The sequence below is a fragment of the Rissa tridactyla genome, chromosome 2 (genome assembly GCF_028500815.1).
Source record: "Rissa tridactyla isolate bRisTri1 chromosome 2, bRisTri1.patW.cur.20221130, whole genome shotgun sequence".
Lineage (NCBI taxonomy): Eukaryota > Metazoa > Chordata > Aves > Charadriiformes > Laridae > Rissa > Rissa tridactyla.
This window is the reverse complement of record NC_071467.1, coordinates 26,623,172-26,639,119: the sequence shown is the minus strand read 5'-3', so window position 1 is coordinate 26,639,119 and position 15,948 is coordinate 26,623,172. Positions and strand designations below refer to the sequence as shown.

The 15,948-nt window shown below is 43.3% G+C and overlaps 1 protein-coding gene across 2 annotated transcripts in view; it reads right to left on the bottom strand.

Annotated features, from left to right (window-relative positions):
• The window catches only part of CDH17 (cadherin 17), a 31,771-nt gene extending 16,194 nt beyond the window's left edge, over positions 1–15,577 (bottom strand). Inside the window, exons 1-11 of one of the 2 annotated variants that reach the window (XM_054192821.1) lie at positions 15,477–15,577; positions 12,567–12,636; positions 9,697–9,795; positions 8,906–9,043; positions 7,248–7,386; positions 5,889–6,047; positions 5,094–5,293; positions 3,210–3,341; positions 2,339–2,489; positions 1,430–1,645; positions 85–161 (exon numbers count right to left, since the gene is read on the bottom strand). In XM_054192821.1, the coding sequence (XP_054048796.1) occupies positions 85–161; positions 1,430–1,645; positions 2,339–2,489; positions 3,210–3,341; positions 5,094–5,293; positions 5,889–6,047; positions 7,248–7,386; positions 8,906–9,043; positions 9,697–9,795; positions 12,567–12,611 (1,356 nt within the window). In that variant the 5' untranslated portion in view covers positions 12,612–12,636; positions 15,477–15,577. Of the gene's footprint in view, positions 1–84; positions 162–1,429; positions 1,646–2,338; positions 2,490–3,209; positions 3,342–5,093; positions 5,294–5,888; positions 6,048–7,247; positions 7,387–8,905; positions 9,044–9,337; positions 9,490–9,696; positions 9,796–12,566; positions 12,637–15,476 lie in introns of those variants that run through there. The other variant, XM_054192822.1, reaches the window with a different exon arrangement.
• Positions 15,578–15,948: the final 371 nt, after the last annotated feature.

The following is a 15,948-nucleotide window of genomic DNA, read 5'->3' as shown; positions in this document are numbered from 1 at the left end:
TCTGACATTCTATAGACATTGAACATATGCTCAAACAGTTATCAAAAGTGATTGGGACATCAAAAACTATGTTAAAATACTCACATCTGATCTTTCAAAGATGGGAATCTGATCATTGGTGTCGATGACATGTATTTGCACGTCACAGATTGTTTGGAATACTGCATGGAAAGAGAACAAACAACGTCATGGCAACCCTTCTGCTGAAAATAACTTTCCTTCAAAAGGGTTCACTACGAGTAAAAGTGAGTGCTGCCAAATCATCCGATCCAAGCAAAGTCTTACTTTTGTAAGAAGCACTTGATCTCCAATACCTTGTAGTCAGTGAGAACCTAACTTTATATCTTACTATTCACCTTCCCAATTTCTTCAGCCTGTTTCATTTCATTTCCCTCATTTTTTCTAGTTATATCCCATTACCAGGATGATGTTAACTATGAATTGTGTTAGCTTTCTTAATATCACTTCTGCATCTCAAAAAGTAAGATCCAGGATGTTATGTTACTGTGTCCTCTTGGTGGGCCATCAGGCACTACCCTCATTTTCATTACAGCCAGACTTAAACTTCAGATCTATGTAAATCTAAGCGCTACCTGAGCAAGGGCACCCATAGCAATGAGGGTTTGTGATTTTAAAAGCATACTCTGTCTGGTCATGTGCTACTCATATGTAGCTGGGTTTGAGAGTTTTATGGACATGCTTCATGAGATGAAAGTTAAGGAATATTCTAAAGAAAAATGGTTGGGTGGAATTCAAATAAGCATCCAAAAAAACCACCAGCTTCTTCCCCTGCAAGGTTTTCATATCATCTGCCTAAATTTCATTTACAGATGTGTCACATTGCTTTCTTTACATGCCAGTTCTTCCATCCCCAAGTTTTGCCTGACTATAAGGACTGCAGCACAAAGCTTTAAGCTTTAGTATGAAGTTTGATTTCCTTTCCATTCAGTGAACCACAAAGGACTCCTGGGAACTTGCATAATGGACAAGATTATTTTTGAAGATTAATTTCATCTCTTAATCTTTTAAAATACATTATCTGGACTCTCTAAGCAGCTGTGTTTAATTTCTTGATTTTTTTCAGTGAGTCCCTTTGAGAGATTTTGGGGGAAAACCACAATCGTGATCTCTTCTTTTTTTTTTTTCCCCTGTGTAAGGAAATGTCTTACTGGACTGCTTCTTAACAAGCTTCACAGTTTATCCATGCTCTGCCCAAAAGCTGGTTTCCTTCCATATGTCCATTATGAATCAGGATTAACCTCTCTGCATCTCAAGAACAAAGCAGTACAATGCCAGAGCAAGCCAGCTCCCGGTGTTGCTGCTGCATCCAGTGAATCCTCAAGGTCTCCTCTCATCCCTTGGATGCTGAGCACTGGGGATGCCAGCATGAACAAAACTATTCCAATGTATAACAGCAGATGTTACGTACCTCTGTCTGTCACCAGCACCTCCAAGGAATAGTTGGATACGATGTGCTTGCTCAACGAAGTGCCAGTTAACTGCAAAATCCCAGTCTCTTGCTGAATAACAAACAGATTACTTGCAGGAACATCAGGAACCTGACTCTTGATTTTGAACTGCAGACGAGAGTTAAGGGTGTCCTTCTTATCACTGTCCGTAGCAAACACGGTGCCAATACTACTTCCTGTGGCAGAGGAGAGACGAGAGTCAGTCAGATAATGCGGTGGTCCTGTTCCTCCACAGAGGTGCACACTGACAACAGTGATACAAATGTAAAGGGGGCCAATAAAAATACAACTACATGGAAAACACTGCAATGGGAGTTTTCCCTTTAGCATCCCAACCAGCTGTTTTGTCCCTGGGGCAGTCCAAAAGGACTGGGATACATGTTTTGATCAGAAGAAGTGACTGTAACAACAGATGTTTCAGCCTTGAAACCAAATAACTGATGTGAAGACTTAGGGACATATTTCAGTAATGGCCCACTGAAGTCAAAGGCAGTATGCTAGAGGAGCACCTGGATGAGGGAAAACGGGCTCGTGACACTTTTAGAGCAGTATTTCTTGTATTAGTAATAACATGGGTGTTTTTCTTTTTACATTCTAAGCAGTTGTCCAAAACTGTGGTTGTGGGAAAATGCAATGGAACAGCATTTTTTAAGTAGGTGTCTTAGGTCTGACTTTCTCAGGTTATTGAAATCCTTTCCACGTGAATTATTGAAGTGAAAACAACAGGGCTATTTGCACAGGAAAACATTTCTCTAGGAAAGCTATGTTTTATTCTTTGGGATCAGAATTTCTAGCTTCATTTTCACCCAGCTGGAGACAATAACAGGACTAGAATGATGTGTATAAATTAATAGAAGTTGTTTTCTTACCTCCACCTTCATTTTCTTGAACTTCAATTATAGTGACGGCCTGCTGGCACACAGGTGGATTGTCATTAATGTCTTCTACAATAACATGAATGTTCAGGGGCTTGTCCACCAGTTCTCCCGTGTTATCTTTTGTGACCGCAAAGAAAGAATACTGCAATAAGAATATTGAGATCAGATGTGTTGAAAGTCCACTGTGACAATATTTTGCATTTAAACGTGTAACTATGGAAGTGTTCCATGCACATGAAATATCCTCTTATATGTTTGTTTGGTATTTTCACTCTGTTTAATTCAGAACTCTTACGTCGCTCCTTAGTGCCTGAGGTCTGAGTTTTCAAAAAAACTTAAAAGTCCTCAATACTTCACTGCACTGTGAACTTGCTCTCACAAAAATTCAGGGAAAGCAGGAATATCTCATTTTTGTCACTTTGCAAATTCATCTGCCACATACAGAGATAGGATTCCTCCAGGTTATCTGATCTCTGGCCTATTCTGTGCCCAAATTTCAGAGGGACAGAGGGCTTTCTGTCTAAAAAACCCCCAGATGGGGAATTTCAGGGTAACTTTACAGTTGCAACTGCAAGTTCAACTCTGTTTCTGCTATGTAGAGATACCTGAGGTCCCTGGGTTCTGGGTTAGTTCTGAAACATCCAAATCTCCTGCCCTCCGCAAAGGCTGTTTATAGTGTGGTAGAAGAATGTGCTTTCATATCTATCAAGTCATTCCCAAACAGAAATGACAAGAAACAAAGCTTTATTTCTTTTTTTTCCCCTCTGTCCTTTCTAATGAGCTTCTCATATTTAGTCCCACATCAATAATTAGCTTCCTGCTATGGTCTCTCCCATTGGTAAGGTTTTATGTGTTTACTTACAGTATCCTTTTCTTCCCTGTCCAATGGTTCGGTCACATAAATAACCCCATTCTGATCAATGGAAAATGGGAGCCTGGGCAGCTTTTCTTTTTCAAAAAGGTCATAAATTACACCTTGCTCATTTGACTGCACCTAAAAACACAAAAATAAGTCAGGATAGGAAGTCAGAAGTGTAGACTGAGATTTAACAGGGATCATTTCTGGACCACAAATGGAAAAAATTGCATTCCTGTTAGCTTCATAAAACAGAAAATTAAGAGTTTGGCAGGCTCTTGGGACAAGATGTGGAAAAACAGACTGATAATCCACCTCTGCTCTCTGAATTGTTGTGGTGAAGCCATTTTACCTCAGTTTCTCCAGCTGTCCAGATGGGCTATGACGCTTATCTTTTTATGGAAGGGTTTGGGGATGTAATGCTAAATGATGCTATGCGAGAAGCAAGCATTATAGGTATTTGAGTGTCTTGACTCTAATTTATTCCATCTCCTTACACTGTCTATTCCTGACTGTTGTTTTGGTTTATCTAATTCAGAGATGTGGAATAACAAAACAAATACCCAGTATGTATTCGCGTGTATGTGTGTGCGTGCTCTTTACAGGCATCGAAGTTTGTGATGAAGGATCTTTAGTGGGGTGCTTCAGATTTAAAATGAAATGCAGTAAACATACTGCCAAATAAATGAAGGAGACAGTATTACTGTTTATGTTTTATACTATATAGCAGCAACTGCATTTCATTTTCCCCTAGGCAGAATCAACATGTCATTGGCTGCCACGTGAAATTTATATACAAGCGACCCCAGAATGGGAGCACTGTTGCATGTTATTTTTTCTTCCACCTGTTTTCACTCTGGACTTCCTCGGCCTGTCATGAGGCCAGTGGGAATAGCACTGACTCAGTTACTCTTGCAAACAGGATCCGAGGAATCCTGCTGTGTCCAAGGGATGACGGCATTGAGGGTGTCAGTGCCAAGGCATTTTTCGAAGTCAAACATTTCTGAAAGGCTGCTGGCCTGTTAGTTAATATTTACTGATGTATATACATCGCTATTGGTCTGCAGTTATCGGCAAAATATTTTGTGTTTGCACTGTGGAAAGAGGAATACCGTGGGAATGCAGGATGCTGGAGGAGGGCATTTCAGTCCTTAGGAGGTACTTTTGATATAGCAGGTGTGCTGCATCACACAAAACTGGTCACAGCAGATGTCCCTGAGTGCGGGGGACTGCCCACAGCAGGGTTGCGGTGGAGCTGGTCCCCTGCCAGGCTCTTCTGTGTATGGAAGAAGCTAACCTCAAAACAACCTAACCATAACAACAGGTTAGCTCTTGGTTTGCACAAAGCCTGGAGGGTCTGCGGGATTAGAGAAGGGCTGGAAGTGCTTGAAGAAACCCATCGTGAGAGAAGAGCGGCACCTTCGCAGAGGCACCCAACTGCCACATGTCTGTCTGGGAGCTCCCTTGGGGTGTCTCGAGAGCTTTATCTTTCATACTGTGCCGAATAGCCACGTAAAGCACCTTTTTTCTTCCAGTCATTATGCTGTAATAAAATTCTCCAAATGTTTCGCGTATCCATGGGATATTCTCATACACAGGTGGTGCTAACAGCCTCTCCAAACTGAAGGGCAAAGTCCAGTCACTCTAATGTTTGTATTGACTGTATCTCAGTCACCTTCAAACCATTAACTTTCATACTAACAATAAGTTAATGAGACCTGCACTAACGATCATTTCCAAAGGATACCATATGAAAAATAACTGGGATGCACCAAAGTCCTTCTGAAGAACCTGGTGTTGAATGCAGCAGGGACACCTTCACAGTTAGTTGGGAGAAAATTACTCTGTGGCACCAAGGGGAGGTGCAGGGAGCGTGGCCAAGGGTCCTACCTGGCTGATGTTGACAGGGTGGACCTGGGTTGAGTTTTCTTGGATGTGGATGGTGGGGGGAGCTTTCCACAGGCTCTCCTTCACAGTGATGATCACATCAGCACTGTTGGTGAAAGCGTTTGTTGTCATCCCTGCCATGTCCTTAACGGTGACGACAAGCGTGAAGGTGTCCTGCTTTTGCGGATCTAAGTAAAAAGAGCCTAAAGACAGAGCAAAGACCCAAGTGAAATGAAGTAGAGGCTGTGGAAATGGCTTATCTGCCCATTGCACTACATGCACCATGCCGCTTCATCTGCTCCGGGTTCACTCCTTAGTTGGGCCTTTGTGCCAAAGCTCAGCAAGCTGTTTCCTCTGGCTTCTCTGAACGATGCAGCACAGCATCAGGTGGATGTAATCGTATGATACCTCTGTGCCGTGGTTTCATGTTGTGCATACGCATGACTGAACAGCCCTCGCTCCGCTTAGGCACTTTTTCAGCCCAACAGAAGGGACAGAGGATTTAAATCATTGCCGTTTAGTTGGGATCATGTGGCAGGCTGTTTTCTCTGCATTTTTCACTTTACAGCTTTTAGTTTTCTAGATTTCAAGGAAGATAATTAATCCCAAGGTATGACTCAGTGTAGCCCTGAGGGCCAGAGGGTCTACCTCTCTTCTCAAGGTACTTTTAGATCCAGTGGAGTATGTCCTACTGACTCCATTTATTCAGAATTTAACATCAGATCTGTGTTGTTTTGTTCCTATTTATACCCAGGAACTCATGTTTGCTTTTTGACAAACAAGAAGCTTTTTACATACCCTTCTTACTTGGTGAGATTGCTCCAGTTACGTTATCAATCTGGAAAAGCATTTCTGAATAAGGGTTGGGGAAATGATGGAGAATGCTGTACGTCAACTGTGCGTGGGGAGTTGCAGGATCATCGCGGTCAGTGGCGTGGACCTGCATGAAGGGCTTGCCTGTTCAGATCAGAGAAGAAATACTGGTAAGAGGAGACTGAAACCTCAACATATAGTCCATTCGAGCAGAGCTCTCAAGCCAGGAGGGCAGCTTATGGGGACCTGCCATTGTTTCATCATGTATTTCTCATGGGAAGCCATGCTTGTATGTGGCGGTTACATTGCCTGTGTACCATCCCACAGGTCCCCTCTCCACCAGCCCTGAGTAGTACGATCACAATAGGTGTGAAGACCAGTTGACAAAGAAGGTGACAGAGCTAAAATAGAGAGCTATCTACCACCCAAGAGTGCCTGCACCCAGAATGTAGCTCACTGGTATCTCTCTTTAAGGCCACTTTGCAGTCCTTATACAAATCAGCTCAACCCAAAGCACCTTGAGAAACATACCCTCCAGCTGGGACACAGTTATAAATAAAGGAACAATCATACAGTGAAAAAAAATATGGAAAAGCATGATAAAAGAAGTGACTTTTTGCATTTTGATCACCAATGCAAAATTCAAAATCTTTTTGATTTGGATGCAGTTGAAGAATACGGTAAAGTATTGCAGAATGGTTTTCTAACCCCATGGTACTTTATATGCGAAGCATATAGCAAAAGTTTCTTCTTGAGCCCATAGCCACGTTGATAACAGCTGGCCAAGTCCTTTGTTTCATTTCCAAGATGCGGGTCTCAAACTGCTCTTTGATACTTTCCTGATTTCTGGACTGGATCACTGCAATCCATCATCTAAGACTCTCTCCTGAATACTAAGATTCAGCCCACATTCTGAGAAGCATTAGTCACAGTACACACATACCCTATATCTACATTGGTGTTTTGTTTCACTGGTGTGCAAAGACTTACATAGTGGCATTCTCTTTCTGTACAGTCCTTGGCAACCTTTAAGCTCCTTCTAGCATGGGGTTTTTTTCAGTGCAATGGAGAGGGCAAGAATATTTGCCTCTTAAGTGATACTTGCAAAGCAACAAGTACTATGAAATATTTCTGATTAGACTCATCCCTTTACAGTACGTAGCGGTCACTTCCTTGCCCTTTCATTATACTATACATGCTCTCATCCTTATTTTGTACAATCCTGTGGGAAGGAAAACTGCCCTTTTTTCAGCTTGTTGAAGTATAGCCCCCCCTTTCTCTTCCTCTTTAACTAATCTACCTAGGTTCCTATTAACTACAATATTTTATTATTATGATGATTACCTGGACGGGAGTTCTGCCTCACGACTCCGGTGTACTTTAGCTGGTCAAATTCTGGTGGGTTGTCATTGACATCCTCCACATATATTGTAACAGCGTATGGACCTTTCACTATGTTTCCCTTTTCATCCAGACTTTCCACCTTGATTTGGAAAAAGAAGGAACAGCAAAGAAATATTTTCATGTAGATAAATTAAAAGACATAAATGAAGATCAGGATGTCAAATGACAAGTCATTCTTACTGTGATGCAAACCTGGTGAGAGCCATCACTGGGGTGGCTCCATCTACAAGGACAAATTTACCATGGAAGCTCACTGACAATAGTTCACCACAGTATATAATGCCAAGAAAGCAAAATAACCTACTCCTGCCTCTGATCACACTTTTCAGAGGGCAATTTCTCACTTCCAGTCTCAGCAGACTACTTGTATTCTTCCACAGCTTACGCTTCATGCTTTGCTTTAAAGAGAAATATATACTTTCTAAAGAACAAGGAGAAAACCCAACATGACATAGCGGACTCAACTGTGCTATTGTAAATATCAACCAGAAGAACAGGCTGATCTAAGGGTTTGTAAAGAAAACTTAATTCTTAGTTCTGATTACTTTTTTTTTTTCCAAACTATTTGACTTCTTGTTTTTCACCCTTCTTTGACTTTAAAGCACCAAGTATATATTATGACTGTCAGACTTTATGGTGTTTGGCACATAATAGATCAAATTATGATTATTTAGGCTTAGCTGAGTATCATTTTTCAGATCTGTCATCACTACTTCTTGTCTGTAAAGGTTTCTCATGTCTAGGGTTAATAACTTCTGGGGCTAGAAAATTGTCCAAGGGTGCTTTAGAGCTGAAAACATGACACCATTAAACCTGAAGTTCTAGACTATAGAAAGATAGCTAAGGCTAGCTAAAACATCACCATGTACTCGTTCAGGTACTGATCCTCTCACGATCATCTCCTTCTTAGTTGCCAGTACCTCAGAAAAAGACAATATAATTTTTGACAAATAAGAGCACAAGGCTATACAGAGACCAAAAAATCACCTACCCGCTGTCCCACTCCCAGCAGTGTTTATGATGAGATCCTTATGAAAAGAGTATAATAGCAGGACAAGCACTCAGTGGTCTTGCCTCTAATAGCCTCCGACATCTGCCAAACAGCTTTCTGCTGTTATCTAACAGAGGTTAGATGTATGCCTCTGTGTGTAAATATCATTTACTCAGAGCATTTCTAACTAAATAGATTATGATCTTGCTAAGTAGACAATAGTTTATTTTCCTATTCCAGCCATGTAATTCACCCTACCAGTCTTCAGGGACAACACGTGAATCTCATTCATGGGGCCAGATTTCACTTCCAGTCAAGTGTCCTCCTCGTATTAGGAGAATTAACGGATTGGTGTTGGCATCAGGGTAATTTTTGTTTTCTCAACATAACCTTCCTGTGCTAAGGAGAACTTTTCTGTGCAAAGTCTTTCAGAACTGTAAAACCATGTGTCTTTCAGCAAAGCTCACTATTAAAAATGAAAAAGCTGTCCGTAAACATAGACAAAAGAAACAATTTGAAATTTCAAAAGTTTTCCTTTAATTTCAGGTTTACCCAAAAAGGGTGAATATGAATAACCTTCCCTTTCTATTTTTCATTCAGTATTTACCTGCAGCCTGTGCACTGCTTTGGTCTCCCAGTCCAGCGACCCATTGAGGTACAGGATACCTGTCTTCGGTGCAATGTCAATTATTCCATCTTTTTCACCAGTCGCTCTGAAACTCACAGCAGGTGGCTCAGATATGAACTAGAATGGGGAAAAAACAGAGGTAAAATTGTTCTTTTTTCAGCATTTTCATCATCTAAATAATTTCATGCTTTTGTGTCTTTTAAAATCTATTGCTAATAGCATGCTTGCCTGGAGGAATGATATTCCAAGAGTCTGCTCAAACAAATCTGCTCTTTTCTGATCCTTAACAGAGGAGTTTTCACATTATTTCCTGAATGCTGCAGGAAATCCCAACTGTGGTTTCTTTCCAAAGCAAATGTCTGCTTAGGACAGAGCTTTGTCTGAGCACGGGAATGGAAAAAAATGACACACATCCTCCATTTGCCTGGGAGCTGGATCTGTCCTTCTGTGGTTATGGGTTTGAGAAGAAAACCTCAGAGCTGAAGGAAAATGATGACATAAGTTACATGGAAATCCATTCTCTAGGAATGCTTGTTTTATTAATCTCTGTCTTAGGATACCCTCTTAAAATGTGTTTGAGGGAAAGGGTTGTCTCCTGCTTTTTGCATGTAGAGTCTTGAATTCCCAGATAGAGGAAGTTGAAGTTAATTTCAGATCCTCTCAGGGGACTGTTCTTCCCACCAGCACAGAGGACAACACTGCTCGTGAGGTCAGTGTGTGCAAACAACAAGGGTTTTGACCAGAGTGGATACCAAGAGACACTTGATTACCTGGTAAATGAAGCGCATTCCCCCTCCTTCTGGAATAGAGAAATTCATGTCCTTCAGAGGCCCACTTACACGCAGGTCATCGAAATTCTGGCACATAGCCTGTGAGAGAGAAAGAAAGAGATGGAGGGAAGCAGATGAGGGATGTCTGCTGTCACCACTCATGAACAGCAGATCCCCATCACTCAGCCTCTTGCAAGCTATTTTGCTGTAGCATAATGGACGAGACACTGGCTTGCACTCAACACCTCTCGGTTCTTTAGTACACATCCATTTTTAAAAGCAGTGTTATTTATTAATGAATTTTAAAACAAACATTTGGGCCCTGGCCTTTTCTAAACACGACATAATTAAATGATATTTCATCTACCTTCAAGAGCAAACAGAAGCACCGAAGAGCTGAGGGTAGACTGAGAGCAAGACGAAATTCATAAAAGCATTTCTGGATCACCTCTGTGTCCCCAGCAGGACCAGCCATGTCCCATCCAGGACATGTCCCATCCAGGACCCATGTAGTCCTGTGGCCACAAGTGTGTTGGGAGACCCAACGCCACACCTGGGGATGGGGAGGAATTGGGGCTGCACCCCTTGTAATTTCCTCAGTAAATCCAAACTTTTTTTGTAAGGGGAAAGGTGGACCTCCGCAGGCCCCCTACCCCACCACCCCCAGCGCCCTGGTGATCTGGGCAAGACACTCAGGCCCTGTGCCTTCACATCAGTTGCATGTGATTGTAAACCGCAGCCAGAGCAAATACATCGTGCTGATCTCTGGCTTCTACCTCATGGCAAAAATGCCATGTAAGGCTGTCTCGACCTCTGCTTTCTTTCTAATGGCTGGCAATGCCTTCCCATGGTGTTTTTTCTGGCAAATTTTTTATGAGTTTTAGAACCACCCCCTCCCTTGTGCCTAAAGAGCTCTGGACACACTCCTGCCCTAATGTTTCAGGGATGTTCTTGATTTCAAACACACAAAAAAAAACCAGAGCAAAAATCAGCTCCCAGAGCAGCCCTGGCACACAAAATAATTCAGCCTGTGGTTCAGATAATCTACCTGTTTCTTCAAAGGCAAGACCAAACTACCTTAAGCACCTACCCTTCTCTGCCTGTCACCCTCCTCTTGCCAACGCTGCGGAGCCACCTTCCAGAATTAGGGCCCCATCGTTTAGCTGCACTGGTAAAACTCCCTTTCTTCTCATGTAAAAATGACTTTATTCTCCTTTATGGATTCAGAGTGCCATTGCCACACTGTCCATCACCCCATGGAGTCAGGCTCTGGGAATGCATGTTCTCTGCTGCATGACTTTTCCCCTGGATTTGGTCCTATTGCTGCTGGGACAGCTATTCTGCCTCTCACAGCAAAGCACAGCTTACATATTACCAAGGGAAAACTTAATTCTGGCTATGACAAAAACATAGCTAAGTTCAGCGCAATTTACCCTAAAGTGCTGTTCTGTGTGTGTGTGTGTCACAAGTGGCGTTTGAATAACGCCAGATTCTGCTTAATAATAGCCAGAGATGCTGCCCTCCTTGCCTACAAGGGTTTGTGCCTTTTTTCGCAAGCAGGAAAACTAGAATATTGTGAGAGAGGGGGAGGGATGGTAGTGAACACTAGTGGCAGTAGAGAAATATCCAAAAAAAGCCACGTAATCGGTACACATACCAGGAAAGAGTACTTTACAGCTACCCTTCACTAATTTTGCTAAATGCTCGCTGCTGGCCTCTGCCAGGGACAAGATAGCAGGACCCTGGATCTGACTTGCTACGGCTGTTCCCATGTGGCACTGGTGGGCACAACCTGGCTCCTGGAAGTTTTTCCTAGGGCCTTTTTATGGAGGGGTTTTCTTGGTCATGCTCCTTGCCGTGGAGGAACAAAGGCTGACACTATAAACCCCAATGGGTCCAAAGTGCAGGCTGTGAAGCAAGTAAGAGATATCTCTTCCTGTCAATTAAAATTACTTTATGTGAGCCATAAATATTTCCAAACGTATGTCTACAGCATGAATCACTACTCAGGGGCCTGAAGAGGAAATAGGGTTTTCTCCTTGGCCCCTATCTGGCTGGCATCCCTTTTCAAGACGGCTATAGTGCCTAGGGGATATATATGCTTCATGGGAGGTCAGCACTGCCATGGGCAGCAGCTTTTGAAATGGGAAGGAAAAAGGAGGTGCTCACAACTGCGCATCAGTCCCCGCCCTCAGGGTCTCCATATTCCGAGAAACTTTTTAATAGACTTGAATTTGACTCATTTTTTTTATCTTTTCTGTTAATTTCAGTTGTAAAGCAGAAGACACCACTGTAGCCTCTGCAAATATCAGGAAATCTATTGAATTTAATACCTCCATAAATAGCATAATTAATACATTTCAGTTCCAGGAAATCCTCTGAAAAGGCATTCACATAGACGGAATAATGAGGACAAATAATTAATATGCATGGTTTAAACTATTTGCCATTATATTTCGTAGAATACATTTAATATGTCAGCACATGTATGGATTTTAATACAGAACACATGATATAGATGTCTTCACCATTTGGTGATTTGTGGCAGTATTTTTAAATCTTTTCCAGCATGAAATCCACTTATTGGAAAAAGTAATATATAAAGAGGAAGTACACGAGGCGAAAATAGGTAAATTGGTGTCTCTTAGGCTTTTTTAAGGTCTTTTTTCCTAATGATTGACACATGTTCTTAACTTTTGGCCGTGGGGTCACCCACGTGTTGGGGCCACTCTCCCACACCCAGTGTTACAGCTGGCTCCAGCTGCTGGCCGGACCTGCAGACTGGGATGCCCCGCGGGTTAGAGCTCAGAGGCTCACGGGCAACCTTTGCCATTTGCTCCCAGATAAACGAAGGAAAAGCTGTAACTCACCGAGTGAACGACAAGCAGAAATGGAAGTCCACACAGCTTAAACATACTGGAATACGCTTTGCTTCAGCTCCTGCAAAGAAGAGGCGATAGTCACTTTAACCCTACAGAGCTGGCCCCATCTATTTGCGAATAAAGGCTACAGCTAGGCTTTCCCAAAGCTGTAGGGAGAGAGCACCCGAGGAGTGAGCTCTGAAGGACCAGCCGCAGCTCTGCCCATGGGAGGTGAGACCACTGGCGTCCCCAGGCTGGCTGGGAAGGTTGTGTCCATCAGGTCTGTCCCCAGTGGTGCAGGAGGAGCCACATGCTGTGAGAGCCTCAAACAGCTGTCAGAGGTTGAATCCAGCACAAAACTTCAAGCCATGTAACCTGACTGTTGCAACGATTCTATGTCACGCAAACCCATTTGCAAGGCCCATTTTCACTTCTGCATGACTGAAGGTGACGACACGTTCACAGGAAACACTATAACCACAAGCAGATGAAGATCTTGCAGGGACCATCCTGAGGTCTCTGTCTTCCGGCTACAAAAATCAACTGTTCAGTGCAGCTTGCAGAGGCAGAGGAAGCCGGAGGTGTCTGCACCCCTTAAAACAACATGGCTACTGGAAATGAAATTTCCAAGTCTAAGGAGATCAGAAGGCTATAACACCTCTCCTATGAGGACAGGCTGAGAGAGTTGGGGTTGTTCAGCCTGGAGAAGAGAAGGTTCTGGGGAGACCTTATTGCAGCCTTCCAGTACCTGAAGGGGGCTTACAAGAAAGGCAGGGACAAACTTTTTAGCAGGGCCTGTTGCAGTAGGACAAGGGGTAATGGTTTTAAACTAAAAGAGGGAAGATTTAGACTTGTGTTATGTCCTCCTGGAGACTAGATGGATTCCTTAAAAATTAAATCCTACTTTCTCACTACTTTTAGATTTTAACAAAAAGGATGAGGCCAGTTTTGGAGAGAGGTGAAGCTGGCGTACAGTGCTGCCATATTCAGTGGTGCTCCATGTTATGTGGCTAACACCTACAGGTATCCTTCAGCCACCACAGCTCTGTCCCATGGAGGTTTCCAAGGAGAAGACAATGTGGAGGCACAGCTCCCTCCAGACGCCTTCCTGCTTGGGCTTCCCATCAATACCTTTTTCCCCTGCCTCCTTTTCTTTCCTCAGCGTCTGACCAAAAAGGGGACCTGTAATCTAGAAACTGCCGCCCACACTGCTGTTCTCTCCCATGCTCATTTCAGAACACGCCGGAAGACGTTCCATCTTGTAAATCGCATTCTGAGCAGGGTCTTATTCTATGTGCAATTGCATCCTTTGAAATTGCTGGTCTCTCTCCTTGGACTGGAGCTAGCTGCGTGGGTACTGGAAGAAAATAAAATGGCTGTCCTTTGAAACCAGAAGTGATCAGGAAAACCACTAAATGTGCCAGGAAATGAGGGCTGAAGGTGAACCCCCTGTAGCTGCCTGGCAGGGGTGCCCTGCTCACTGCCCTGCCTGCAACCAGAGGAGCTGGGGCCTGGCACAGGCAGGACAGAGGGGCAAAGAAGACACTTTGAACCTCCTGGGAAGACACTTTGAACCAAGACCGTTGCTGATATTTCAGTTAGATAGTCGACGGAAATTTGTTCAGGTCTTCCATCTGTCCAACAGCCTGTCCCCTCCTCCTGGTCTCTTCTGAACATGTTGGCCAGTTTCAGCCACACTTAATAGCAGGGTGGGAACTTCAAAAAACTAATTCCTTATTAATTCGGGGTGGCAGGTGGGACAGAGGACCCAAAGGCATGCCCTACCCAAGGGTAAGGCTGCAGTGTGTGACCACTGGCTGCCTGCATGGCTTCATCTGCCCCTCTGGGGAAGTAGGGCTGTAGGTGCCCCTCAGCCAGCCAGCGACAGGGGGACACCAGGGAGCTAAAAGTGCTGGGGGGAGCCTGGCAAGGAGTGAGGAAAAAGCGTACGGGGTGGTCTGGTCATACAACAGTATGGATTCAGGGAAAAGAGAGGGAGAAAGACCTACTATGGCGAGGAGAATGTTTAAGGAAGGGACACGTCCAGCCCTAGCATAGGGGACAGAAAATGCTGGAAAATGCACTCCTTCGTGTGGCTGTGTGACTGCGCTGTGTCTGCTGGGAAATGCAGCAGTGGCAATACAGCCATTTTGTAGGTTACAGGATTGTATGATAACAGCCTCTGCTGTTCCCTTCTCTTTGAATATAAATATCATTCCCTAATGTCGTGCCATTTGCGGTGCCAATTGCAAGGCCAGGAAGAGCGGCTTGATCAGTCTTTAACCATTCGTTTTGGCTGGAAGCTGCCGAAAGTCTCATGAAGCATCACACTGCCAAGGACCAAAGCCCGAAAATACATACTCCTCTCTCACTCAGAATAGAGTTTCAGTATATATAAACTCAGACAAAAGTTTTCAATAATAGACAGTTTCAGGATTAGAATAGGATCAGCTTAACTAAAAGCAGCCTGAGATCTGGCTGAGGACTGGAGCCGTATTTTCCCCTTCATTTCTTAGTTTCATCTCAGTGCTATATCCCTAATAATCCTTTATGGTACCCCTGCCTGAACAGAAATCTCTGGGATAACCATAGTACAAATATCCCAGTGACTTTCAACAATAAACATTCAGAGAACAAAGAATATTCCCGGAGGTTAAAGATCAGTAACAATCACAAGTATTTGGTTCCATTAAAAAAAAATGCTCATTTTCTTTAAATGATTGATTTCAGATGTTCAAATTCAGTAAAGAGAAAACGGAGGAAATTGATCCAAATCAAATACAAAGCAGACTAAGCCTTAGCACAGCGGTCATCCATTTTACAAAGGCAGTTCCTGACATTGCCAGAAAAGTCTTCAGAAAAACCCTTGATTCAGCTTTTAAAATCTTTCCATGAAATGGTAGTTAGATCAACCCTTACCTGTAACATGAAAAGTTTATTTTGCTCTAAAAATGCTTCTTTTTTTCGGCTGTCGGAATCAGCTTTGTGCAGGTTGGTAGTGTCCCTCTGTGCTTCTCCACACAGTTTATAGTTCCTCAGACTCGCCCGAGAGGTTGAGCGGCTCAAACATTAACAGCGTGGAGAATTATTGATTCTTAATGACTAGGTGTGGTATCAAATGGCAGCCATGTAAGCAAGCTATGTAGCTCCGAGATAATTTACAGCCTTCTACATTTTTATGTCCTTTGGGGTTTTCTTCTGAATTCAGTTTTTTCGGTGGGGCTGCGAGAAATGAACATGCTGGGCACGGGTTGGAGCTGCAAGGGCAAAATTGTCCTTTCTTGTAGGAGAGGAGGCGGAAAGGAGAAGGCATGGGCTTTGTGTGGATATAACGTTTGCTACTTGCCTAGTCGCAGGGATAATTCCCACTCAGAAGACAAGAATTTGGACA